General features: G+C 54.6%; 9 protein-coding genes across 10 annotated transcripts; 5 read left to right on the forward strand and 4 right to left on the reverse strand.

Annotated features, from left to right (window-relative positions):
- The first annotated feature begins 1,352 nt into the window (after positions 1-1,352).
- Positions 1,353-2,507, forward strand: BDY24DRAFT_397245 (uncharacterized protein). Its single transcript, XM_076641549.1, has 3 exons — positions 1,353-1,759; positions 1,857-2,237; positions 2,329-2,507. Exons 1-2 carry the CDS (start codon positions 1,454-1,456, stop codon positions 2,223-2,225), a joined length of 675 nt encoding a protein of 224 aa, XP_076494435.1. The 5' UTR covers positions 1,353-1,453; the 3' UTR covers positions 2,226-2,237; positions 2,329-2,507.
- Positions 2,508-5,584, reverse strand: BDY24DRAFT_397248 (uncharacterized protein). The gene is made up of 15 exons (XM_076641550.1): positions 5,446-5,584; positions 5,058-5,292; positions 4,741-4,927; positions 4,567-4,613; positions 4,448-4,492; positions 4,352-4,364; positions 4,146-4,261; positions 3,896-4,057; positions 3,698-3,825; positions 3,503-3,617; positions 3,415-3,425; positions 3,248-3,348; positions 3,157-3,169; positions 2,944-3,076; positions 2,508-2,851 (listed from the first exon to the last, which is right to left on the reverse strand). The coding sequence occupies exons 2-15, from the start codon at positions 5,115-5,117 to the stop codon at positions 2,591-2,593; spliced, it is 1,392 nt and encodes a 463-aa protein (XP_076494436.1). The 5' UTR covers positions 5,118-5,292; positions 5,446-5,584; the 3' UTR covers positions 2,508-2,590.
- Positions 5,585-6,304: 720 nt separating this feature from the next.
- BDY24DRAFT_425845 lies at positions 6,305-9,006 on the reverse strand (the record flags this gene model as incomplete). Of its 2 annotated transcripts, XM_076644035.1 has the most annotated exons (6): positions 6,305-6,571; positions 6,660-6,775; positions 6,856-6,955; positions 7,040-7,189; positions 7,308-7,412; positions 7,437-7,490. In XM_076644035.1, the coding sequence occupies 6 exons, from the start codon at positions 7,488-7,490 to the stop codon at positions 6,482-6,484; spliced, it is 615 nt and encodes a 204-aa protein (XP_076494437.1). In that variant the 3' UTR covers positions 6,305-6,481. The 2 variants fall into 2 exon arrangements, with proteins under 2 accessions (XP_076494437.1, XP_076494438.1); XM_076644036.1 differs by lacking the exons at positions 6,305-6,571; positions 6,660-6,775; positions 6,856-6,955 and adding an exon at positions 8,009-9,006 and having other exon boundaries at positions 7,001-7,189; positions 7,308-7,803.
- A 287-nt stretch (positions 9,007-9,293) lies between these two features.
- Positions 9,294-11,750, reverse strand: VPS30 (beclin 1). The gene is made up of 8 exons (XM_076644768.1): positions 11,611-11,750; positions 11,488-11,548; positions 10,876-11,408; positions 10,391-10,762; positions 10,185-10,273; positions 10,022-10,090; positions 9,748-9,918; positions 9,294-9,601 (listed from the first exon to the last, which is right to left on the reverse strand). The coding sequence occupies exons 1-8, from the start codon at positions 11,644-11,646 to the stop codon at positions 9,385-9,387; spliced, it is 1,548 nt and encodes a 515-aa protein (XP_076494439.1). The 5' UTR covers positions 11,647-11,750; the 3' UTR covers positions 9,294-9,384.
- A 106-nt stretch (positions 11,751-11,856) lies between these two features.
- Positions 11,857-13,057, forward strand: ATP16 (F1F0 ATP synthase subunit delta; the record flags this gene model as incomplete). Its single annotated transcript, XM_076642769.1, has 4 exons — positions 11,857-11,979; positions 12,074-12,230; positions 12,574-12,662; positions 12,929-13,057. 4 exons carry the CDS (start codon positions 11,857-11,859, stop codon positions 13,055-13,057), a joined length of 498 nt encoding a protein of 165 aa, XP_076494440.1.
- Positions 13,058-13,459: 402 nt separating this feature from the next.
- On the forward strand, positions 13,460-16,285 carry BDY24DRAFT_143448 (uncharacterized protein). The gene is made up of 10 exons (XM_076636093.1): positions 13,460-13,706; positions 13,813-13,849; positions 13,946-14,079; positions 14,152-14,258; positions 14,336-14,447; positions 14,515-14,609; positions 14,680-14,938; positions 15,014-15,622; positions 15,706-15,776; positions 15,853-16,285. The coding sequence occupies exons 1-10, from the start codon at positions 13,653-13,655 to the stop codon at positions 16,112-16,114; spliced, it is 1,740 nt and encodes a 579-aa protein (XP_076494441.1). The 5' UTR covers positions 13,460-13,652; the 3' UTR covers positions 16,115-16,285.
- A 1-nt stretch (position 16,286) lies between these two features.
- Positions 16,287-17,711, forward strand: BDY24DRAFT_143405 (uncharacterized protein). The gene is made up of 3 exons (XM_076636092.1): positions 16,287-17,369; positions 17,435-17,461; positions 17,561-17,711. Exons 1-3 carry the CDS (start codon positions 16,437-16,439, stop codon positions 17,564-17,566), a joined length of 966 nt encoding a protein of 321 aa, XP_076494442.1. The 5' UTR covers positions 16,287-16,436; the 3' UTR covers positions 17,567-17,711.
- A 73-nt stretch (positions 17,712-17,784) lies between these two features.
- On the forward strand, positions 17,785-18,776 carry BDY24DRAFT_143483 (uncharacterized protein). The gene is made up of 3 exons (XM_076636094.1): positions 17,785-18,213; positions 18,285-18,628; positions 18,707-18,776. Exons 1-2 carry the CDS (start codon positions 17,883-17,885, stop codon positions 18,443-18,445), a joined length of 492 nt encoding a protein of 163 aa, XP_076494443.1. The 5' UTR covers positions 17,785-17,882; the 3' UTR covers positions 18,446-18,628; positions 18,707-18,776.
- A 1,547-nt stretch (positions 18,777-20,323) lies between these two features.
- FAD1 (FMN adenylyltransferase) lies at positions 20,324-22,121 on the reverse strand. The gene is made up of 5 exons (XM_076641551.1): positions 21,666-22,121; positions 21,540-21,580; positions 21,055-21,390; positions 20,780-20,921; positions 20,324-20,683 (listed from the first exon to the last, which is right to left on the reverse strand). The coding sequence occupies exons 1-5, from the start codon at positions 21,971-21,973 to the stop codon at positions 20,449-20,451; spliced, it is 1,062 nt and encodes a 353-aa protein (XP_076494444.1). The 5' UTR covers positions 21,974-22,121; the 3' UTR covers positions 20,324-20,448.
- Between the last annotated feature and the right edge of the window lie 1,503 nt (positions 22,122-23,624).

Here is a 23,624-nt window from a genome sequence, read left to right on the forward strand (position 1 = left end):
GTTCACGGACGTCCGAACGAGTGGTGTAAGCTGTCGAAGAGGGGCTCAAGGAGCGAGCGAGTGGGTTCAAGAACCAAACGAGTGAGTTCAATCCTGTCGGTCCTGCAAAACAAGCTCGTGCTGCCCTGGACCGACCGAGGCCGACCTCTTCCTCGCACGCTCTGTTTCGAGGTCTTCCTTAACCACGCTATGGACTTCTTCGTCGACAGGTATTAAACTGGTGTCACTTTCACTCTCCTCAGACGATTCAAGAGAAAGCAAAACAACGAATGCGGCGCTTCGCTTCTCTTCGGCGTCGCTCTGTCTCTCTCAGAGGAGAAATAGTTGTCGAGCAGAGGTGAAAAAAATGAGGTAGAAGGCGACTACTCTGAAGTCGAAGAAGCAAAGAAAGAAAGGGAGGTGTTGGAAGAAAGCTTCTGAAATCTAGATCCGCGTTCGAGCGACGACGCGTCGGTTCATCTTGATACCTTCCTCACTTGCTTCTGTACTATTCCAAAGGGACGATTCGCAACGCTGGGATCGGGAGTAGCGACTAGTCAAGGGACCGAAGATACAAATCTGAAGAAACAGCGACAGGGATTTTAAGAAAAACGCATCTTCCTTGACGACGAACGTTGTTTTGGAGCCATCAGGTCCTTCAAGACAAACGAGATATCGTCGCTGTCGCTCGCAAAACATATCCTCGTGAAGTGATAGTCTGACTCGATCCCAATCGTTGTGGCGAAGGCAAGAATAAGGCAACCAACGAGGAGTCCGTCGACGCGTCGCGTCTCAATACCCTTTCCCAAATCCTGCCAAGTGCTGAGATATCCTATCCATTGATCTCGATGGAGATTTTACCTCTTCGCAGCGCTTTGACTCAATCGCATCCGGCGATAAATAGGGAAGCAGACTTCTCAAGGACCCTCCCTTGTTCCTTTGAAACAAGCCGACGTTTTGCTCTGATCGCCGAGTCAAACAGCAAACAGAGTTGCTGCTCGTCGTTGTCGGTAGAAATCACCCTAAGAGGAAAGCGCGTCGGCACGCCTGTTGCAGAGTAGTAGTACTGAACGAGCTCCCCGGTTATTTGACTGGAAGGGAAAGCAGAAGCACATCGGTGGAGACACGACGCGTCTTTCCTCTCCTCTTCTTCGCTTCCCCCAGCTTCCGGCTTTGTTTGAGATGCACAAGAGCTACGATATAAGGTCCCTTGAGACAAGGGAGTGACACGACCAAAGCAGATAAAGCTGCTTAAGGAAGGTTTTTACTACTCGTTCTGATCCGACACGCCTCCAAATTGCCCTCGAAATCTCGATCCCTGATCGATCTCAGGCGCGTCTCAGGAATTCCGAGACTCGCCTCTTTGTCCTTCACCTCACCTCTTTCCTTTTCTGGCCTTCTTGCTCTCTTTCCCTCCCAAACCACCACTCTCTCTCAATAAATTCTCCCAAATCGACGCCTTCGACGCGCACAGATGTCCTCTCCCTCCCCCGTCCCTCTGTCCTTTGAGACCTTCGTCCTGCACAGCACCTCGACTCCCTCCTCCTCCTCGCTTCCTCCTCCGCCACCCTACGAAGGTCAATCCTACCCGCAAGAGAAGCGTTCAACGTCCTCGCCCTCCTCGACCTACTCCTCCCCTCCCTCGAAACCGTCCTCACGTAGGAACCTCGCCCTCCTTTCTTTCCTCCTTTTCCTCATCCTCGCGATCTTCCCTTTCATATCAGGAGGAGAGTGGGAACGGGAGGATCCTTCAGCTTCAACACCTGCCCCCAAGCCCAAGGTTCGTTTTCCTGTCCTCCTGTTCATCCTCCCTTGTTCTCCCTCCTCCCTTTCATCCTAACAAAGCTCACTCATACTTTCCTCTCCAAATCTCACAGTTCCTCCTCCAAATCTCCGTCTCCCCGGACCTCTCCCCCTCCTCTTCCTCTTCTTCGCCTCCGAACCCCATCGCTGCTGTCCCGCCACCTCCCTCCTCGTTCACGTCTCACTCGAAATCACGCTCCCGGAGGTCGTTCCCGAGCTTCTCTGGATCATCGAGCGAAACGAAGAGCAGCGATTCGAAAGAGGAGGAAGCAAAGGAGGACGCGTCGGCCGCTTCGTTCCCCACCTCGTTTGGACGCTGGACGAAGGAGGAGGAGAGTGGGCTCGAGATTCCTGAGGTGGTATGGGATGTAGTGGATCATGGGAAGTTCATGCTGATGGGGAGACCGACGCATCATGCAAAGGTTGCGGCAGAGGAGGATTAGTTCTTTTTCGACGTGAGTCCTCCCGTTCCATCGGATTCCCTTTGTTCAACCCTGGGTGAGAACGAAAGCTGACTCTCTTAGCCCTCTTTCTCTTCTCTTCCAGCCCTCTCATTCTTAAATACTGTACTAGTCATGACTCTCTTTTCGCTCCTTAACGATCTCTCTGCGACCTTTTGTGTCGCCGTCTCCCGTCCGAGTTCTCGAGCTGGTCCTCCCCTAATCTTTATTCGCCTCTTAGGATTTACTACTATTCGGTATTATCACTTATGTATCTCCGCGGTATGAACTAGATCGTGCATCCATCGTAAAAAGCTCGTAAAGAAAGAAAAGGAAACGCCGAACCAACACCCGTCTTCCTCCTCTTCTCACTCCCCAACCTTTCCATCCCCATTCGCGTGCCCGTTCCCCTCTGGGTGACCCAGCGTCGGCGAATCCCCAAGCTCTACCAGTCTACCCACTCTCCCCGAAGGACCTCCAGTGCGTCCTCGTGTCGAGTCTCGTCCCAGAGAAAGCGACCTTCTTTTCGAGCCTTTGTCGACGGATCCAAGGTCGAGGTCGAGGCCGAGCTCCGAGAGGGATTGAATCGTTGGTGACGGTGGAATGTGTACTCGGGCGGTGGAGTGAGGCTGAGATGAAGTGAAAGGTTGCAAAGGGGTCGAGGAGAGTCAGCAAACGCGTCGGTTGAAAGGAGAGTCCAAAGCGAAAGAGAGGGACTGACACGGAGGTTGGCTTTCGCGAGCCCTTCGACGACCTTGGAGAGACCTCGAGTGTGCTGGGTATTCTCGGAAGACGGTCGAACAACTCTGATCTTCGAATGCACGTCGACGTAGAGATCGGTTTCGTCGACGATCCTGCGAGGAAGAAGGACGAAAGCGAGAGACGAGTCAGTCGCGTCGAGAGCTCGTTAGAGGGGAAGCGGGAAGGCTCTCACTCTGCTCCAATCACTGTGAGCGAGACGAAAAGGGGAGGGAGTCAGATCAGACCTACGAGGATAACAGTCGGAAGAGGGAGCGAAGACTCACTCTCCTCTACCACGTCCTCGAGCGTCACCACTCCCACTCCTCCGTTGGGCTCTCCTGGCTGCCTCGAGACGAGCAGCATATGAGATCGGCCAGATTGGAAGCTGGGAACCAACGGAAGTGAAAATTCAGCACCGAGAACGAGATGAGAAGGGCCAAGTCGAGCTCACTAGTTCAAAGCCTGAGAGCAGAAGAGAAGGGAAGGTGACGATCAGCGAGCTCGAGGGATACGAGGCGGCTCGAGACCAAGCGACTCACTTCGAGACAAGAAAGAGTAGGCTCGCATTCAGGCAAAGGAGCGATCACAAAGCTCCCAGCTGATCTTCGGTCGTCCGGATCGTAGGCGAGCAGACGCTTGACGAGAAGGATCCCGCTGAGTGAAAGAGAGAGGGAAACAAGCTAGGGTCAGTCGAGGAGAGCTATGGAAGCAAGATTGTTGGATGGGAGGCGCACATGAAGGACTTTGGCGATCCTGGCTCGTGAATCGGGATCCTCGAGTAGCCGTTGAACAGGATTTGCTCGACGAGATTCCCATCCATCAACTCGTCGGCGGCGAGAGTGTAGACATCTTCGAGAGGGGTCTGAAAAGTAAACAGAACGCGTCAGTCCCTCGTGCGTACAATACAGAGGGGAGAGAGAAGGAGATCTCACCATGATCCCAGAAACACTCTTCTCTCCCAACTCGAGAACGCTTTCAATGATTTTCACCTCCGCTTGAGATCCCTCCTGCTCGACTCCGAGAGACATGAACCTCTTGAGCTGAGGCTTAGAGTACGTGGACGTCTCTGAGTGTCCAACGGTCTTGTCGAGGAGCTGTGAAAAGACGAAGGAGGATCAGACCGAGCGCACTCACCGAGCGAGCGAAGACGCGTCGAGTCGAGCGAAAACAACAGGGACTGACCATGGCGATGGGTTTGGCGATAGGGTAGAAGCAGGCCATCAAAACTCGGACGTAAGGAGTAGCAGCAGCTCCGATTGGAAGTCCCCATCTCGAGCAGACGGCTTGAGGGATGATTTCTGGAGGAAGAGAGGGAGCGAAGGAGCACGACGAGTCAACGGGCGCTCTTTCGGATTGGGACACAAGGAGAGCTAGATCTGACGACTTACCTCCGAAGACGACCTGAGTTTACCGAAAGGAGACAAAGGACGGTCAGGCTTCAGCTCAGACTCAAAACGGCGAGAGAGAGAGGGAGAGAAACTCACGATCAAAGCAGTCGAGGCGAGGATAGCGGCGATCCCTCCTCCAACCTGCGAAGCCCAATCAACTCATCAACCATCAGCATCACTTCCCAATCGTTTACATCTCTAGAAAGAGGACTTACCACGGTATCCAAGAACACAGGCAGCGAGGTATTGACCAAGGTGTTGGCTATTTTAGAGTCGAGTCGAGAGAGGAGAGACCGAATCGCTCAGCTCTCAGCTCGACCATTCCTCTACCTTGCCGCAAATCCTCCCTACCACACCCTCCTCGCTCGTGAACTACAGGTGCAACTCACCAAGCAACAAGACAACCAACAACGTATGCCTCCCACCTCCCTCGAACAACCGCAGAACGGTCTTCGCCTGAGTCCTCTCGTTGTCGTTCTTGCCCGCTTCGGCGAGGACGTTCAGATGAACCGTATCGAGCGAGAGCAAGCCTAGGGTTAGGCCGGCGAAGATACCTCCTAGGCAGACGAGAAGGATCTGGCGTTTGAGTTGTGCGACAAGGCAGAGGGAAGAGGGAAGGAAGGAGGAAAGAAACAAAACGGTGAGCTCGCGCCCTTCCTTGATCCCTTCCCTTGATCAATTTTGAATGAATAGAATAAGGACTCACCACTGCAGCTATAAAGAAGAAGAACAGTTCATCCCCGAACTTGATATGCGGCTCGTGCATAGGAAGCTCATGTTTAGCGCTCTTGTTAATCCTTCCTGCTGTCGAGTTGTTGAAGACGTCGAGCTCCCCGAGACCTCCTCCTCCTTCGTTTGAGCTTGTAGTAGGAGCGGCTGAAACGACCGAGAGCGACGCGAGCAGGAGACTGAGGAGGTGGCGAGGGAGAGTGGAAGGAATGCTGAAGACCATCGTTCGGTTTGGAGAAGAAAGGAACGAGACGAGACGAGAAAAGATGGAAGGAAGGGAAAGAGGGGAGGTGAGACGAGGTGATGGCGGGGAAGGGAACGGGAAGGGGGGGTCCTCGAAAGGTGAAGTTGAACGGGAGACGCACGTGTGAGCGCAGGCAATTTTGCTTGCTGAGGCTATAGTAGTGGTGATGGGAAGGTTTGAGGGAATGGCTTAAAAGAGCTCGGTCTAGATGGTGGGCGGAGGGAAAGGAGGTGACGCGTGAGCTGTTTTTCTTTTCGTCGCTCTCTCTCTCTCTCTCCTTTGCGTTCGTTCCCAACGAGATCTGCTGCAACCCATTGCCATCCCACTCCTCCCCCTCCTCCTCCACTCTCTCCTCTACTCTACTCTCAAAATTAAGCCCTAACAAGTAGAACGAAAAGGAAACGAACGAGCGAGCGAGCGAGAGGGAGGGAGGAAAAGCAAAGACGCGTTCTCTCCGAAACCTCGACGACGCAAAAAGACTGAACTAGTTTGGAATGGTGAAAGGAGGAATGTATAGGTAAGTACGTAGGTAAGTAGAAAAAACCGAAAGGACCAAAGACATAGCGAAACGAGCTGTAAGAAAAAGAGAAGAACGCGTCGAGAGAAAGGGCAAGGCAAGAGAAGAAAGAAACGAGAAGGAAAGCGAGCAGAACGAGAAACTGAAACGGGCATGGGGTGGGATGGGATGGTGGGGGAAATATGCAAGAAGAAAGACGAAAGGCGACACTAGTAGAGAGCTGGAGCACGGGCGAGCAAGAAAGAGGGTATTGGTGGGGTTTGCGAACGGGAACGGAGACCGAGTCGAAAGGAACGTTGATTGATTGATGGATTGATGTTGGTGCTGATCTGAAGCGCTGGATTGAATGGTAGATCCGTCGAGGATCCTGGCTATGTGCTGAGTTGAGTTGGAGGAAGGTTGGTTGATTGAAGGGAAGGAGGGAAGGATGGGGAAAGGAGAGCGTTCCGTGAGGATAGAGAGAGGGAAGGGACGCCGCTCGACGAGAGAGTTTGGGATTTCGTCGAGGAGAAGAGAAGATAAGGGAGGTAACTAGAGTGAGAGACAAGGGGAGATGTTAGTGAGGTTCGAGGATGGAGGAAGGAAGGTAGGCGGAATCGAGCTCACCCTGGTGGTCTGAACGCGACCGTTTTTTTTTTTCTTAGAGACCTCCATCCAACACCCCTCTCACGTCCTCCACCGTCGCCAAATCCGCCAAGAAGCCCAACAGGTCCGAGAGTTCCGAGTCGTGCTACACATTCAACCAAACCCAACCAAATCGGATCAGCTCTCTCTGCCCTCCCTCCTTCTTCTGCTCTTGACGATGTTCGAGCACTCACAGGATCGTTAAACCAAGTCGAGATCGGCACGGCGTTGCTGGGATGGAACGAGTAGCACACGGGCGAGTTGTCGATGATGATGGTTTCGTCTACGGGTCGACCGAGTTGGGAGAGGTCTGTACGAACCAAAGACGAAAGGTCAGCGAAGGAGAGGGAGAGGGAGAGAAGGGAGAGGGAAAGGAGAGGCGAGACGAACCCTTGATGTAGTTCCCCTTGTGGTTGTAGCACGACTCTCTGAACAGTCGATGGGAGACGACTCGGTGGATGTCGAGCATGTCTAGGACGGGGTCGGCGTACTGTGGAACGAGGAGCGGGAAAGATGGAACGCGTGAGCTCGTCTCGTTCGAACGCGTTCGAAGAGGTCAAAGATTGAGACGCACCTTGGAAAGCGAAGCCGTAAAGATGACAACCTCGTAGATCTCTCCCATCCTCTTGAGGAAGTTGTCCACTCCCGGTCGCTTGATCACGTAGACGTTGTGGGTTTGGGACTCGATCTCGACGGGCACGATGTAGTCCGCCTGAGGGATGAGCTGAGGACGGAAAACAAACGGAAAAGGATCGAAAAGTCAGTTAGGTGAACGAGAAGAGTTGTGTGGGAAGGAAGGAAGGAAAGAAAGGAGATAAGAGAGAACTGAAACGAAGACTGACCTTGAAGCTCGAATGCAACAACGTCTCGTCGAGGTCCAACACCAAGCACTTCCTCCCCTTGTGCGCCTCGCTCATCGGAGGGAGAAGAGGTCGAGCGATCCCGTCCTATACGATGCGAACACCCGAAACCAAAGCAGTACGGAAAGTATCAGTTCTCTCGCTCTTCTCCTTCCCGTCGTCCATCGCCAGCTCGTTCCTCCTCCCTCCTTCTCCTCTTGACATCGTAACTCACAGCACCAACCGGGTATCCCACCCCGCCCAACAAACTGATCTCCTCCTCCTCCTCCTCCTCCTCTTCCTCCTCCTGATCCTGATCCTGATCGTGCTCGTCCTCGTCCATCTCGCTTTGCTGGCCACTCTCGTACCGACCAGCCTCGGAGTCGGTGGCAGCGAAGGAATCGTCTGCTTCCGAGTGAGGAGCTGCTGGAGAGGGAGGAGTAGGAGTGAGCGAACCGGAACCGGGAGGAACGACGGAGGAGGAGGTGAGTCCGGCGGTCTGGCGAAGGATAGAAACGAGAGGGAGGGAAGGGGAAGGAGAGAGAGGGGCCGCGAGGGAGGGAAGGTGAGAAGGAGGGAAGGGAAGGTCAGTTTTTTTTGGATTGAAATCGACTCTATACGAGCGCTCTGCTGCTCTGCTTCTCATCATCAAGCTCAAGAAGACCGCATACGAGCGAAGTAACAAAGAGAACGAAAGGACTCACCTCATCCAACGAGCCCGTCTGAGGCGTGTTCGGCGCCAGAACGACCTCTCCTCCCTCTCCTCCTCCTCCTCCTCCCTTGGTAGGTGTAGCAGGAGGTTGAGCTCCAACAGCTCCTCCCTCGACCTCCTTCTCCTTCCCAGCAGTACCGGCACCAGCAACCAAACCACCAGCAACGACGGCTCCTCCAGCTCCAGCAGCAACGAGAGCGGCGGTCTTCTCCTTGTTTCCTCCTCCTCCTCCAGCTGCTACTCCATCCTCCTTCTTTGCTCCAGCACCTGTAGCAGTCCCGTTAACAGCCTTCTTGACCTCGGGAGTAGCGTTGTCGTATTTGTTATCGTCCTTTGGGAAGCATCCGAGGAAGGAAAGAAGGGAAGGGAACAGCTTGCGCTTCTTCTTGGGAGTGGTCGTTGAAGCGGTCGCTGGGACTGCTGCGGATGCTTTAGGGGTGGTAGTGCTGGCCTTAGCGGTAGAAGAGGAAGCAGCGGTAGCGGTTGTGTTGGTGGAAGCGTTGGGAGGAGGAGGAGGAGGAAGGGAAGAGGTCGAGGAGGGTGGATCGAGAACGCGCTCTGGCTGCTCCTCCTTCTTCTTCGTCGCTCCTTCTTCTCCTATAGGAACGGTGGTGGTGGTGGTGGTGGTAATGGGAGCGTCGATAGGTTGTCCCAAAGCGAGTGCTGCGGTTGCTGGAGGAGGAGCGGTGGAAGAAGAGGAGGAAGAAGAAGAAGGAGGAGGGGAAGGGAGGGAGGAGGAGGAGGAGGGCGGAGCTGTTGTTGTCGAAGGAGGAGGGGGAGCGAGAGGAGTCTCGGACATGACTCTTTTTGAAGGAGATGGAACGACGAGGGAGGGAAAGGACTAAACGAGGGACTGAGGGGAGGGTGGTCTGAGGTGGGTGAGAGAGGGGTATATGCGAGAAGAAGGAGGGAGCTGGATGTTGGGAGGGAAACGAGACAGGGAAGTAAGGAGGCGTTTTGGGTGGGACTTCGCGGAGCTGTCGATCCTCTGCGAGACAGGTCGTTGGCCTCCTTTTGTTTTCTCTGTTGATTTTCGGGGTAGGCTCGTAGATGTTTATTTCACTTTGAAGTTGGACTCTTCTGCAAGATTTGCTTGTGACGGGCGAAGAAGGAGCCAGCGATGTTGATTCAGCCTCGTCTCGATTCGATGTTCGGAGAGAGCCCCCTCGCCATCTCTCCCTCCTCGTTCCTCTTCTCCTTCTTCTCATGAAGATCTTCTCCCTCTCCCAGCTTCGCTTTTCTTTTCCTTCTCCAGTCCGAACCATAGACTAGCCAAGCTCATAACTCATTCATGTCGTATCGTCAGATCCTTCCCTCCCCTCCTCCCTCTCTCATCTCTCTCATCTCTCTCCCTTGCCACTCCCTCCTTTACTTCCCACCACCGACCCTCTCCTTCTCCCTCCTACTACTCCACTCCACCAGCAGATGTAGCGTCTGTAGCATGTACCTGCACGCTCTCGTCCAGCCTTCTTCCCCGGTCGAAGACGACGACGACGACGAGGAGGAGGAAAGGGCAGAGGAGGGAGCGTACCCGACCTTGATGGAGACTTCTCGGTTCGGTTCGCCGATTTTGTCTTTGGTTATTCTGCGCAACGTTTGGGATAGAAGAAGGGAGAGGCGGAAGAAGGGGAGAGAGCAGAGTCAGTGGAAGGAGAAGAGAGAGGAAACAAGAAAGACGACAACGACGCGATTCCTCGTCCTTCGACGAACGACGCGTGTTCGTCCACTCACCTATATTTCCCCAAACTCGCCGCAAACTTGTTCCCCGCAGCAGTCCCTTTAGCGAGTTCCTCCTGCCTGGCGAACTCGACGAGCTGGCGGAGACATTCGAGGAAGGCGACCATGGCGGTTTCGAACCGACGGTTCTGGAGGAAGCGGGAGACGAGGTCGGAGGAGCCATGGCTGCGATTGAGGAGAGAAAAAAAAGGAAGGAAGGAGAAAGGGAGGGAGGGGGGCTAGTGGGTGGGTCAGAAGATAGGGAGAGGGTAAGGGAGAGGGAACGAACAGCTCGTAAGAGTTCTTCCCATCGACGTCTTCGATGCGAGAGAAGGATCCGAGTGGGACGAGTCGATATCTACATCAAAGAAGAAAGAGGGAGAGGTCCTCAGCGAGAGCCTCGAGTTGCGATGATTTGAAGAGACGAGAAAAACGAAACGAAGCCGACTCACGTCTCGAACGTAAACTCGACCCTCCTCGCTATACTCTGCAAGCAGAAGATTGTCAACCCCCAAGCAGCGTTGATTTCTGGCCAGTCGACCTGCAAACCATGAACCCAAGTGCGAATCAGAAGCGGGTTAGCCGTCCATCGCACTCTCCTTTTCCTCGTCGCGTCCTTCCCTCCCACCCTTCACCCTCCCTCCCTTGAAAGACTCACCATCCCTCCAACCCCTCCTCTCCCTCCACCCTTCCCCAATCTCAGCCCTCCAATGTTCCCCATCCTCCCACCACCTCCAGCCGCACTCGAACTTGAAACGCCGATACAAAACACCTCGCTCCAAACGTTCACTCCCTCCAACCTCTCCAGCTCTCTCAGCTCCAAAGCGTACTGCGTTCTCTCCGAGTTCTTCAACCCGAGGACTTCGTCGTGCTTGCGAGCTAGGGTGTTGTGTTGGGTGAGGAAGAGGAGTTCCTGCGAGGCGAGGTCGGAGGATTGGGTTTCGAGGGAGGAGAGTTGGGTTTGGAGGGTGGAGAGGTTGGATTCGGAGGTGAGGAGGGAGGAGAGGGAGGAGAGGTGGGTTTGTTTGAGCTGGAGCGTGCGAAGAAAATAGAGAAGATGCGAGGGTGAGAGTGAGCCTTCGACGTTTCGGCAGTTGACGGGAGAGACGAAGCAAGAAAGGGAAAACGAGACGAGACGCGTACCTCCTCCACCCTCCTTCTCAACCCCTCGACTTCCTCCTCTCCCTTCCTCCCTCCGTTCTCGGCGCCTTTGAACTTTCTCTCGAACGCGATATACCCATCCCTCTCCCTCTTGACATCCTCCAACCTCTCCTTCAGCACCTCCTGCAGCAGCCTCGCGCACTCCGAGCACAAAGGATGGTCCGTGTCTGTTCTCGAAGAGACCAGCTCGAGCAAGGAAGTGATGAGAGTCTGTTTGGTAGGTTTCTCTTCCTTGTTCGTTGGAGTATTTGCTGTCGAACTTGAAGCGAAAGAGGGAGTCGTAGGAGTTGTTGACGACGAAGAGGACGAAGGGAGGTTGGCCGAGGGAGGGAGGAGAACGAAGGAGTCTGCTGGAGTGAGTCGGGAGGGTTTGTGAGGAGAAGGCCGTGAGGAGGAAGGTGAAGGCGAGGACGTGACTGCGAGGTAGGCTTGTTTGGAAGAGGAAGGAGCGTGAAGTTGAGTGATACGGTCGAGACGAGAGAGAGGAGAGGGAGGAGGTGGGTTGGGGAGGGAAGCTGATTCAAAGAGAGCGAAACGAGAGTCAGCGAGAAGGCTTTTTTTTGGTTCTATAAAGCACAAGCGGGATCTGCCCACATGAGATGAGCATATACTGAGATTGTTGGATCCCTAGGAGAGATGGATCGAGCTGTAGAGGCTGAGCGAAGGAGGGGTCGTCAGGGAGCTCGCCAAAGCCGAACAGAGGAGAAGGGAGCTCACCTGTCTACAGCTTTGACATGTCACATTCGCTTCCATCTCGGTTCGTTCCTATGTCGTTCCTGAGTTCCCTGTATAGAAATGAGCGAAAAAGTTTGAGATGGATGTTGGAAGTTTGAGGTCGAGTTCGGATCGTTTTTGCCTCCCTCTCCGAAAGAGATCTCTCTGGTCGCTGCTCCTCCTTCTGCCTTCTCCTTTCAACCCTCACCAACCCGTTCAAACCCTTTCTTCTTTTCCCCTTCTCTCACCATGTTCGCCTCCCTCCGACCTATCGCCCGAGCCGCTCTCCCCGTCCTCAAGCGATCTTACGCCGAGGCTGCTCCTGCTTCGACCTCCAACCAGCTCAAGCTTTCCCTCGTCCTCCCTCATCAGGTTCGTCCCGACCTTCTTTCCTCCATCCCTTTGGTTTCTACACCTCTTTCTCCATGCTGACCTCGCTCCTTACACTCTACTTCATGCTGTATAGACTCTTTTCGCCTCCTCTGTTGTCACTCAGGTCAACCTCCCCGCCGCGAGTGGAATGATGGGAGTTCTCGCTGGGCACGTCCCGACTATCGAGTCTCTCGTCCCTGGGCTTCTGGAGATTACCGAGGGAGCTGGTTCCACCCCTAAGAAGTGGTTCGGTGAGTGATCTTTCCTCTCGTATCAAGTTCGCTTGGGTTGGGCAGGAGATAGGGGAGAGAGAGAGCTCAAGAGAGAAGGAAGGAGGGGAAGGAGACGGCCGACGACGTCGACCATTCCCCTCCTTCTTCCGACTCTTCCCTCTACTATAAAGACAGGAGCTGCATCCCTGACGCTTCGCTCGTAGATACTAGGAGCTCGCAGAACGACTCAGGTAGCTCCACGAGCTCTGAATCAGCAACCATCACAAACACGAGCTCTTCCTTCCTTTGACCTCACGAGCTAACCCAATCATCTCCTCCTTCCTCCCTTCCTCCCTTTCTCCCATCTCTTCCTCTCAAATAGTCTCCTCCGGATTCGCTACCATGCACCCCAACAACGCTATCACCATCAACGCCGTTGAGGCTTACGACATTAACGACTTCGACTCTGCCGTTCGTTCCCTCTCTCCTCCTTCTCTCCCTCTCCTCCCTTCCTCCCTCCCCACACCTCGTCCCGACGCTTCCGACCTTTCCTCCCACCTTCCATCTCGCTCTCTGCACTCTTTTTGACCCGCCTGCTTTCTTCCTCCACTCTTCCACGCTCTCCTCACTTCCCCAAACCTCGTTCATCTCGCAACCAACCTCAACCCAACCTCTCCTCCTCACCTCCGTCTGCCTTCCTCTTCCAACCCTCCAATCCCAAATCCAACCCTACACAGGCCCTCAAGACCTCCCTCGACGCCGCCAAGGCTCTCCTCAACGCTCCTTCCTCGTCCGCTGAGGTCAAGGCGGAGGCTCAGATCGAGGTCGACGTCCTGACGGTTCTTGAGGCTGCCGTCAAGCACTGAGTGTAGTCTTGCTCTAGGGATTGGGAGTTCAAAATTGTAGATTTTCATGGGTAGGGGTCGGTTGAGGAAGGGGAATGAATGTTTCTTTGGATCTTTCGCAGCGTACAGGGAGGAGAGGGACGAGAGGGAGAGGAACGGAGACGAGAGGAGTAGGGACTTGGGGACGAGCAGGCTGGATGGGCGAGGGAGTAGTTGTCTATAAGGAGCATGGGCAGCGCTGGGAGAGGTGAGAGGAGACACTCATGCAGCACCACTCGAGGGTCTTGGAAGCTGAGACGCGAAGGCAAGAGGGACGACTCTAGGGAGCGACGCGGTACGAACGGGAGCCGTTCGCGACTCAAGTTCTCCTCCTTCAGACCTCGAAAAAACTCCGAGTCCTTATGTCGAGAGCCTTCCGTGCCTCTACGAGCTCATCAGGTGAAAATTCATAGAAAAATGTGAATCGAGCCTCGGCCTGCCCTCGGATCTTCACCCGGTAGATCATCAGGGCCACCTCCCCTCCCCTTCCCCTCCCTTCTCTCTACCACGACCCTCGTTCCCTTCCTTCCTTCCCTGAAACACAGCTCTTCCTAGAGTCAGCTCGACCTCCCATCCGATGTCCTCAACAGCGTACGACTACCACCAACTCGACAGTATCAACCAGAACTTGGTGAGCTCTTCGAGCCGACCTTCCCTCTCCTCCCTTTGCCCCTCTGTTCTTCCTTCCTTCCTTCTTTCCTCGAGCTGAGCTGAATTCCTTTCGTGTTCGCCCTCAGATCTGCTGCCTATGTCACTCTCCGTTCATCAACCCAGGTGAGCTCATACACTCTCCCAGTCTCCTTAGAAGGGAGGACAAGAAAGAGAAAGGTCGAGCTCACACTTCTCCCTCCCTCCCCGAACCTGAGCAAGCACAAACCCCCTGCTCCCACGTCTTCTGCTCCTCTTGCATCACCCAGGCTATCTCTCATTCACCTACCTGTCCCGTAGACCGAAGAGATCTGACTCTAGCGGACTTGAAGGAGGCTCCTGTGGTGATCCGAAACGTATGTTCGCTCGAGGGAAGGGAGCAGACGACGAGTTGACCAAACCGCTTTCGGTTCGATTTCGTTGAGCAGATGGTCGATGAGCTCTTGGTGAAATGCTCTTGCTCAGAGTTGGTTCAGAGGCAGGATTTCGTCAGTCACAAGAAGAGCGTGTGTGGGTTTTTGTTGGTGCTTTGTGGGTGAGTCTGGGCCGACGACGCTCGTCGGGTCGTTCCTAAACTTGATGCTGATTTTTGTATGGGTTGGGGGTTTGAAGGTGCGAAGTGAAGCTTTTGAGGAAGGACATGGAGGCTCATTTGGAGACTTGTGAGCATCGGATGACGGAGTGCGAGCTTTGTGAGGGGAAGATGAAGGTGATGGAGGTTGAGGTAAGTTTTGGGCTTCGTTCTCGTTGAAGCTGTCTCTCTCGCTGACGGATGATCATTTGGGTCTCAGTTGCATATTTTTACCTGCCCTTCGACTCCTACGTCGTGTCGACACTGCTCTCGTCCTATCCCTCGGTCGTTAATCGTTGAACACGCGGGAGCTTGGTGAGTCGTCGCGTCTCTCTTCTCGCACTCGATTCTTGGCCCTGACTCTGCTTCTGTTTCTTCGTGACAGTCTTCTTGCTCCCGCTTCCTGTCATCAAGCGTCCAACGGATGCTCCTGGAAAGGTCAACGCTCGCTCCTTCCAACACACCTCGAGACGTGTCCGTTCGATGTGCTCAGATCGTTCTTCGCCATCAACGATGCGAGACTCACAGCTGAGAGTGCGATGAGGAGGGAGACGGATCTGAAGGTTGCACAGCTGCAGGAGGATGTGGGGACGTTAACGAGGGAGTTGGAAGGAACAAAGAAGCAGTTAGAGGAGGCGAAGGAGGTGAGTCGACGCGTCTTGAGTTTGCTTCTCGACTTCGTTTCGCTGACTCGTTTTCTTTTGGATACCCCCTCGCAGGAAGTCGCATCTCTAAAGAACTCACTCCTCACCTCCCTAGGACCCTACGCCGTCTCTCCATCCCCTTCCTCCCCTTCACCAGCAGCAGCCGACTTCTTCCTCCAACCTCAATCCCAGCCTCCCACTTCCTTTTCCTCGACTCTCCGACTCCCCTTCGTCCGTCGACGCTCCCTCCCTTCCTCCCACTACCTCACTTTTGATCCCACCATCCCTCCATCCGACGATCCTCAATCCATCCGACCTCTCCCTTCCGTCCTCTCAGCCGCTCCTCCTCAACGCATGCGTCCTCTTCCAACCCCAGCTCAATCCCCTCCCGGTCCCATCCCAGGTCAACAACAAACCTTCTTCGACCTCCATCGACTCCCTCCTCAGAACGCTCAGTTCCTCAGGGACGCACTTCCTCCTTCCCCGACGGGATCGCCTCGATCTCAGCAGCATCAACAATCTCTTTCCTCGACGACGGAGGAAGGCTCCCCGACGAGGCGACCAACTCGTCCTCCTGCTGCTCCGATCGAGGCGAACTTCCTGGCGTTGGTGGATACGATCTCGGATGTCGTGAGAGCGATGGATTCGTTGGAGAGAAAGAGTGATTTGATGTTGACGGCGGAGGTGAGTCTCGTCGTGTCGCGTCTCCTCGTTCCCCTTGCGTCGACCTCAACTGAGGCTTTCTCTTCCCTCTTTCGGATCATCAGACCCTTCGCCTGATGGAAGAGATCGGAGCTCTTCGATCCATCACTCATTCTCTTCGAATGCAGCTTCACCAGTTCGTCCATCTCCTCTTCGTCTCTTCTTCTCTTCCTGCTCTCGAACTGACTCTTCTTCTCGTCCTCCTTTCACAGCATCACCATGAACCTCACTCCCTCTCCATCCTCTACCACCACCTCAACCGCAACCTCCTCCCGTCGAATGTCCGCCTCACCAGGTCGAAGCCCAGGTACCGAATCCTCAGACCGAGATCGACCAGATCCTCCCAGTCAAACAGAAACGGTCGTGTCGATGGCTTACTCTTCGCGAGGAGGACGAGGACCTCAGGCAACCGTTCCTTACACGGAGGTGATTACGAGAAGGACTTCTTCTTCGGATGCTTCATATCGGCTTTAAAGAGCAGAGGGAGCAGGAGGGAAGGTCGACGCGTCGAAAGTTGGGTAATTGGAGTTGATGCCGTTTCGTTCTTTACTGCTTGATTTGCGTTTCATCATGACTTTACGACCTGATACTTGAAACCTTGGGAATTCGGAAGCCCAAGTAGAAAAATTCGAGAGCCGAAACTCGGATTGTTTCGCGGCTCCAAACTTTCGAGGCGTTGTTCGAGCCGAATCCGTTCAAACTTCAACCACCATCTGGCCTCCTCCCCTCCCATGCCCCTCCCCTTCTCTGACTTAAAGCCTCATCAGCCATCTTTGTCCTAACCTCTACCTCCCCCATGTGGACGTCGACAAGCCCTGAAGAGCAAGCGAGGAGGAGGCTTTCGTCAACGCAATGGACGTCGGCTCGTCCTCGTTCTCCCTCGTCTTTCTCCTACCTTTTTCCTCCCTCCCCGCCCGCTCTTCAGCCACCTCGTTCATCACTTTTACCTCCACTCACTATCAACGAACCATCTCCTCCCTCCTCCATCGAAACCTCCTCGGATCGGTCAACCTCTCCCCCGTCCCTTTCCGTCTGCTGGCTCTGTAGACGGGAAGGGAGAGACGACTGCCGATCCTACAAGAGGATGGAGTTTTCCGATCCTCATCTATCGGGAAACGGAGCAGTCTATAGATACGGCAGGCTTATTTGCGAGGGTTGTGTTAGGTGGTGCGAGGAGGGGATGGTGGAGGGAGGGGAGTTTGCTCAGAGAGCGAGGGAGATGGAGGAGTTGGAGTGGACAATTTGGGTGACGAGGAGGATGCTGGAGCATGGGTTGACGAAGAGAAAGGAGTTGGTGATGGAGAGCGGCGGAAGGAGGGGGATTTTGGCGGAGGAGGGGGAAAGGACGAGGAAGCAGTCGCCCGACGGAGATCTACCGTCGGAGGCCGAATCTACAACTTTCGTCAAGTCCATTAAGCACAAGAGCCCTACTCTCGAATCCATCAAGCGAGCCTCCGAGTCTCAGCTGGAACCGTCGTCGTTGAAGAAACCCAAAGTCGAATCAAACGCCGTCGCGTCAGGATCTTTTCCATCCCCTTTCCTCCCTCAGAACCTCGAAACCATCCAGGAATCTCCTCCTCTCTCCTCCCCGCCCAAAAACCAATTCCCAAGCCCTCAAGCGACGTCGACGTCTCTCCAGGAACATCGTTCGAGAACAGTTGCGGTCCCAGTCGCGTCCGACTCAGCGTCGTCGTTCTTTTTCTCCGTCTTCAGAGAGCTCAAACCCAAGGTAAGTCTGATTCACGTATCATTCATAGTTAAAATTCTCTCTGATTGTTTACTTCTCCAACTCAGATATATCACTCGTTCGTCAATGGGAAGGTGAGTGAACCCAGACGCGTCCTTTCGCTTTTCCTTCGTCGTCTTCTCGTCCGTCTTGCTGATCAACCGTCGGTTGGTCCCCGATCTACCATTTCGAAGCTTTAGATCTACGCCTCCACCTTTCGGGACCTTTGAACTCCTATAAATCTCCCTCAAAGCCTCTCCCCAGCGGCGGCTGAGCTCGCGCGTCGCGCCGTTGCCCGTTTCTTTTCGTTCAACGTATATTATGTATCTTGAATCACCGATGCTCATACTTCCAGCTCATTTCTCAATATGAAACGAAAAACTTGGTCTGGCCAGTAACCCACTCAACAACCGAAATCGCCGACTCGAATCGTCAGAGCTCACCTCTCGAGACCCTTCTCCTCCCTCTCCCCAACTTCCACCATCGCCTCAAAGGCCCCGCTTCTTTCCCACCTTCATGTCTGTACCCCTACTACGCCCTCGGGCCACTCCTTCGCTCCTCCAAACTCGCTCCCTCTCCGGCTATCGCCCCTACTTCCCAACAGCAGGAAAGACGTGGGCCGAACTTCATCCCAACGGACCCAGGAAGAAGAAGTATCCCACTCCCACGCCTATACCGCAACCCTGGAAGGCCGATTTCGATCTCTTGGGTGGAGAGACGAGTCACCATGAGATCACGAGCTTCGAGGAGGGGTTGGAGGAGGTGGGTGGGTGGTACGAGAAGTCGAAGAAGGAAGGAGTGAGCTTGGAGAAGGAGAGGAAGAAGGAGCTGTGGGCTGATCCCTATGGTGAGCATGCTTTCGTTCGCGAAATTCTGAGATCGTCTGAACTGACTTGAGCGGGCTTTTGACGTGTCCAGTGAGGATGCTGCAGGAGGAGAAGACGCTCTGCCTGGTCAGTGGAGAGCTCCTCCCAAATGGTGAGCTCGACCTCTTTCCTTCCTTCCTCCCCTCCCTCCTCTTCTTCTGCCTAAACCTGAGCTTCTTCCCTCCATTTTCTCCATCACAGCTCTGGTTTTAAACCTCCGCTCTGCCCTCCATCAACCTTCACCATCCGAGCACCAGCAGTTCGTCTACGTTCCCGACGAGATTCTCAGCCCAGAATTCGACGCTTCCCGCCTTCGACCTCCTCCCGAGAAAGGTCTCCCGCCTCAACGAGGACCGTCCCTCGCTCTCCTGGACGACTCCCTCAGGTTTTTGGATAGTTAGTATCTTTTATCTCTCAGGCTGGATCTGTGAAAACTATCTTCCGAGCTCACCGTGCTTCCTGCTCTCTTTCCAGCTGCCGGTCCTCGTCTTACCCGTCTCAATCAGGTCGCCCTCCCTTCTTCCGAGCCTCTTCGACCTGTCATCCCTCTAGGTGTCTCTCTGGATCCAAAGGACAACCATCCAGCTCGACACGACCTCGAGAAACTTCGTTTAGGCGCAAGCCCTGGGTCGGTTATCACTCCTCGTCCCCTCCCTCAACTCGAGAAGCAGATCAGGCAGCAGCTGTTGACGAGGGTACAGCAGGAGCTCGAGATCCTAGCGGAGAAAGTTCAGCTCTGCGATGGAGTGGACGGGAGGACGGTTTTGAGGGAGGTTGGAGCGGAGGAGAGGGAGGCGATGAGGGACGAGGACTGGAGGTCTGAAGGACGGCAGGTCGTCGCTATCCTGGAGCTGGGAACGCCTAAGAAGGACATCGGACGGTTTCTACACTCTACTCCTCCCTCCCTACCGACCTCATCATCGGAAGATCAGACTCAAGACTTCAGGAAGGAGAGCATCCTCGCTCTCCTTCGCGTCCCACCACCTTCCAAAAAGTCCTCCTCCAAACCATCCAAAGCGATCAAATCGTTCCATCAAAACCAACTCCAGTCATCGTCTCGACTTCAAATCACATGCCCTCTGCTCAAAAACCTCGCCCTTCCTCCTCCTCCTCCGCCAGCAACAGAAGACATCGGAAACCTCGACACCGTCCTCTCCTCTCCCTCTCCTCCCCTCACCTCACCCTCAATTCCCTACTACCCCTTATCCCACCTCTTCCCCTCCCAACAAGCCCAAGCCCACATCCTCTCTCGTCTCATCTACCTCACCCATCTCTCCTCAACACCAAACCCTACCGATCCACACCCACCTCTCGTCCCTTCCTCTCCAACAGGCATCCGAACCTTCGCTCTCCTCTCCCATCCCTCCCTCCTCGGCCCTCACGGAATCGACACCTACCCTCTCTTCCGAGCTCTCTGGAGAGTCAGACTCTGGGAATCAGACGCTGGAGGGTGGGACGGAGAGTCGAGGAGCGCTCTGAACAGTTTTCGGAAGCGGAGCAACGACCAGGCGGTTGAGAAGGAGGTCGAGGTCGCTTCCCCGAAGACTGTTCTTGGTGGTCCGGAGGAAGGGGACGAGGAGGACTGGGATGATAAGAAATCTGCTTTGGCGAGGTTAGAGAAGTTGCAGGGTCTCGAGGAAGAAGAGGAGGTGGAGGAAGTGGGAGGGGATCCGAACGCGTCTTCCTCGTCGTCGAGGTCGTCGGCGGAGGAGGAGAGGGAAGGGAGTGCGAGGTCAACGCCTTGGCCTAGTACGGAAGGGTTGAGTGGTGGAGATCCTCCTCGACCGAGGGAGCAGTCACAGTGGAGAGGAGGGAGCAGGCAGCAGAGAGGGAACGGGGATCGACGGGGAGGAGGAGGGTTCAGTCGAGACGATCATCAGAACAGGAGGCCTCCGCATGGGCAGGAATCTAGAGGTGGTGGAGGAGGAGGAGGAGGAGGAGGAAGTCGTGGTGGTGGTGGTGGAGGGTTTGGGTTGAGATCATGATCTTGCTCAAAACAAACATCGACGGCTCGAGAACGGGAAGACGCGTCGGCGAACGAGGCTCGACCTTCAGAAAGCGAAAGTGTCCTGGGAGAAGGATCGAAATGGGTTGAACGGTATGACCATCTAGATATCGTGCCCGCCATGCTAGTTTAAACGAGAAGAAAGTGATCAAACCGACTCGAACGACCCGTCGTCGCCGCGACGGCTCCCTCCCTCTCTCCCTCCCATCCCTCAACTCGACGTCCCATTCATCTTCACTCCCTCCTTTATCGCTGCCGCATCCTTTTTCGGAGGATCTCCCCTCCCAGCTCTCTCCAGCTCATCGTCCAGCAGCATCCAAGCAGGCTGGTACATCGCTCCAGGATGGTAGCCGTTCGCGGTTGTTGAGTTGGGTGCTGTTGAGCGTGGACGGGAGAGGAGAGCTGGATTGGGATGGGTGTTGAGTGAGGAGCCGAGGGAGGTGTATCTGGAAGTGAAAGAGGGAGAGAAGGAAGAGAAAGGTCAGTTTCGTGAGCTCAACACAGAGGACGGGAAGAGAGGGAAGGGAGAGAGCTGAGCGAACCCTTCGTCGTAGAGAGAGCACCACGGGATCTTGTACTCTCGAAGGTAATCCCATACGTCCGAGTAGGTCCAGTTAAGAATGGGGTGGATCCTCATGATGGAGGGCCAGGAGGGATCGGTGGGTTGGCTGTGAGAGAGGGAAGCTGAACGAAAGTGAAGGCGAAAAGGAGATCGACAAGGTCAGCTCTCTTTCTCAGCGACTTCGCCAGTGAGCTCCCTCAAAGATCACCACCCCGAGGTCCTCCAGTCGGTAAAACCTGATAGATCTGGACTCACCACCATGAGGATCGTTCCTCCTCGTCCCAACCAGCATCCCCTTCACTCCCTTCCCTTTCCCCTTCCCCTCCTCCTCCCCTACTCCCACCTCTCCCGAATCGTCTAGATACAGTCCCAGCGCAGCCTTCATTCCTCCTCCTATACGAACGAGATCGAGTCCGTAGTCGGTTATCGATTGATCGACGAAATCCTCGACTTCCTGGAAGGGATGAGGGGCGGTGATGTAGAGCGCTTTGAGGAGAGGCGGAGGAGGAGGAGTCGAGGAAGATGCTGAGGAGGAAGAGGAAGAGGCTCGTTCTGAGAGAATCTTCTTGAGGAGGTGAAGGAGGAGAGTGCCTTTGAGATGGAGAAAAAGTGGAAAAAAGGGAAGGAGGTCAACGGGTCTGACCGAACGAGAGAGAGAGATGGTGAGCTGGCTCTCCTTCGCCAGATAAGCTTGATTCTTTCTTTAGAACGTGGAAGTAAAGACAAGAGAGAGTACTGACAGTCTTTGCCTCCGTTAAAGCTGATCGCTAGATGCTCGATCCTATCAAGCCAAACCGAACGAAAAAAGTGGTCAGCTCCAGCCCTCCCTTCCTCTCCCTTCCCTTTCCCTCCTTCCTCTCACTCACCCATAAAGATCTATCGCATCCTCTATCACCCTCCTCGCCTCCTCGACCTTCTTCTCCATCGAACGTCTCCGACTCGCCGATATAGGAGGAGTTTCCGATCCTGTTCGAAGCAGCGAGGGCTTTGAGGAGGAGGACGAGGAGTTGGAGACGAGCTGAGGGAAGGGAGGGAAGAGAGTCGTGGCGGAAGAAGATCGAGACACTTGAGCTGAACTGGTGGAACTCATCCGAGAGTTGAAGCGAGGAGAGGAGAGCGTGCAGCGAGTGAGGTGGCAGAGGGAGATGGTTGGGGTGGGGGAGCGTAGGCTCATCGACGTTGGAGGCGGAAACGAGAGGAGAGGAGGGAAGGGGACGATTCAACTTCGAAGGAGCTCGTCGGGTAGGATGACCGAGGAGAGGTTAACAGCGACCTCTCTCTGGCTTCTTTCCTGCCAAAAGGGACGGAAAAAAGGAACTTGGAGATCTACGAGAAGGTAACTACTCGGAATCCAATCTTTGCGATCTATTTTTTCCAGCGAGCGAGACCACGTCGAAGGAGGTCCTCAACTCGTCGTCCCTCCGGCGAGCTCAACCGCGACTTTCTTCTTCTCGAAACCAAAACGAGGGAAAGACTCGGAACCGGTGAATAACGAAATGATATACTAGATGCGACAGGGTCCTGAAGACGAAAGGAAGCAGATCAGGGGTCAGCGGTGAACGAGGACAAGAAGAGAACGACGACGCGTCGCGCTCGAACGACAAGACGAACCTTTCGCCTCTCTCTATCACTCCAACCCATAGCTCGGAGCAAAGCAAACGTTCTTGTGATGTTTCCAGTCGAGTTTATGATGCACCTGAGAACAGTCCCTCACCGATTTGCACTTGCACTTCATCAACGCGTCCAAAAAGAGCAAGGTGATCAGCCCGCGTTCGAGCCTCGCCCTCAAAGAAAAGGAAACAGCAATCTCTCCACTCACCCTCGCCCAAGTCATCCTCTCCTCCTTCCTAAAACTGCTACACTCCTTCACCTCCACTCCATCTCCCATTCTCGTACCCCATCTGGCAATCAAACCCCATCGTCCCTCCTCCTCCTCTCCTCCTCGACCTCTCCCTCACATCCTCAGGAGTCACCGTCCCCTTCACCCACTGCACCATCACGTCCAGATCAGTGATAGTCTCCTCGAAGCCCGGGTTGCGAACATGAAACCTGTTGGTCGAGAGAGAGATCCGATCTTGAGCGCGATCGATGGATGGCGGCGAGTTTTCGTTATGGAGGGATTGCGCTGTTGGGAGGTTGAAGAAGGAAGAGGGCAAGGGATGTTTGAGAGAGGGCATGAGGTAGAAAGAAGAAGAGGATGCTGGCTGTAGTCGTTTGAGATCTTTGCAGGGCCTTTTTGGAAGATCAGCGGAGTCGGGCTGGTTGGGCGAGAGGTGGGCTCGACGCGACTTCAGCTACGACGAAGATGAGATGGTGAAAAAGCTTACCGAGTAGAAACGCTCAACTTCCGGACACATGCTCTCGAATACTGTTGCCAGAAACTCGACGGATCCTTCTCCAGCGGGGGATGGCGAGGAAGAAGCGATAGAACGAACGATGTTGAGTCGCTTGGAGATATCCGTTGTCCTTTTGAAGGGGCTATACCAGTCGGATCCAAGAGCCGGAGTGGCGTTCGCGAGGTCGGCTGCAAGTCTCGTTCATATCGGAAGGAAGGGCGTGGTGAAGAGAAGGAGGAGGAGGGTGAGCTCGAGATTTCGAGCTCTTGTTTGGTTTCCACTCCCTAGCGACCAGAACTCGCCTTTTTTTCTACAAGACTTGAAAAATGTTGTGAATAGAGAGACGGAGAAGACTGTCGACACAAAGAGTGAAGTACGAGAGGAGCAGGAACGAACGTGAGGCTCAGTGGTCTTTCGAGCTTCGACCGCGGCGAGTCTCCTCCTCTCTTGAAGGAGCTGAGGTCTCTTTTGGAGCAAATTTCGCTCTAT

The sequence above is a fragment of the Mrakia frigida genome, assembly GCF_051309035.1.
Source record: "Mrakia frigida strain ATCC 22029 unplaced genomic scaffold BDY24scaffold_27, whole genome shotgun sequence".
Taxonomy (NCBI): domain Eukaryota; kingdom Fungi; phylum Basidiomycota; class Tremellomycetes; order Cystofilobasidiales; family Mrakiaceae; genus Mrakia; species Mrakia frigida.

Bases quoted from the DNA above. Each gene is read 5' to 3' on its own strand.
- BDY24DRAFT_143448 (XM_076636093.1), top strand. From the start codon at position 13,653: ATGTCCTCAACAGCGTACGACTACCACCAACTCGACAGTATCAACCAG. The intron at 14,939-15,013 runs GTGAGTCGACGC...ACCCCCTCGCAG, and splicing joins AGTTAGAGGAGGCGAAGGAG to GAAGTCGCATCTCTAAAGAA. The intron at 15,777-15,852 runs GTTCGTCCATCT...CTCCTTTCACAG, and splicing joins CTTCGAATGCAGCTTCACCA to CATCACCATGAACCTCACTC.
- BDY24DRAFT_397248 (XM_076641550.1), bottom strand. From the start codon at position 5,117: ATGCACGAGCCGCATATCAAGTTCGGGGATGAACTGTTCTTCTTCTTT. The intron at 4,493-4,566 runs GTAAGTCCTCTT...TGGGCTTCGCAG, and splicing joins CTGTGTTCTTGGATACCGTG to GTTGGAGGAGGGATCGCCGC. The intron at 3,826-3,895 runs GTGAGATCTCCT...TTTACTTTTCAG, and splicing joins AGAGTGTTTCTGGGATCATG to ACCCCTCTCGAAGATGTCTA.
- FAD1 (XM_076641551.1), bottom strand. From the start codon at position 21,973: ATGAGCCTACGCTCCCCCACCCCAACCATCTCCCTCTGCCACCTCACT. The intron at 21,581-21,665 runs GTGAGTGAGAGG...TTGGCTTGATAG, and splicing joins GATGCGATAGATCTTTATGG to GATCGAGCATCTAGCGATCA. The intron at 21,391-21,539 runs GTCAGTACTCTC...TCCATCTCAAAG, and splicing joins CTTTAACGGAGGCAAAGACT to GCACTCTCCTCCTTCACCTC.
- BDY24DRAFT_143405 (XM_076636092.1), top strand. From the start codon at position 16,437: ATGTGGACGTCGACAAGCCCTGAAGAGCAAGCGAGGAGGAGGCTTTCG. The intron at 17,370-17,434 runs GTAAGTCTGATT...TCTCCAACTCAG, and splicing joins TCAGAGAGCTCAAACCCAAG to ATATATCACTCGTTCGTCAA.
- BDY24DRAFT_397245 (XM_076641549.1), top strand. From the start codon at position 1,454: ATGTCCTCTCCCTCCCCCGTCCCTCTGTCCTTTGAGACCTTCGTCCTG. The intron at 1,760-1,856 runs GTTCGTTTTCCT...CAAATCTCACAG, and splicing joins CACCTGCCCCCAAGCCCAAG to TTCCTCCTCCAAATCTCCGT.
- BDY24DRAFT_143483 (XM_076636094.1), top strand. From the start codon at position 17,883: ATGTCTGTACCCCTACTACGCCCTCGGGCCACTCCTTCGCTCCTCCAA. The intron at 18,214-18,284 runs GTGAGCATGCTT...TGACGTGTCCAG, and splicing joins GCTGTGGGCTGATCCCTATG to TGAGGATGCTGCAGGAGGAG.
- VPS30 (XM_076644768.1), bottom strand. From the start codon at position 11,646: ATGGAAGCGAATGTGACATGTCAAAGCTGTAGACAG. The intron at 11,409-11,487 runs GTGGGCAGATCC...TCTTTGAATCAG, and splicing joins TCAGTATATGCTCATCTCAT to CTTCCCTCCCCAACCCACCT. The intron at 10,763-10,875 runs GTACGCGTCTCG...CGCACGCTCCAG, and splicing joins TGAGAAGGAGGGTGGAGGAG to CTCAAACAAACCCACCTCTC.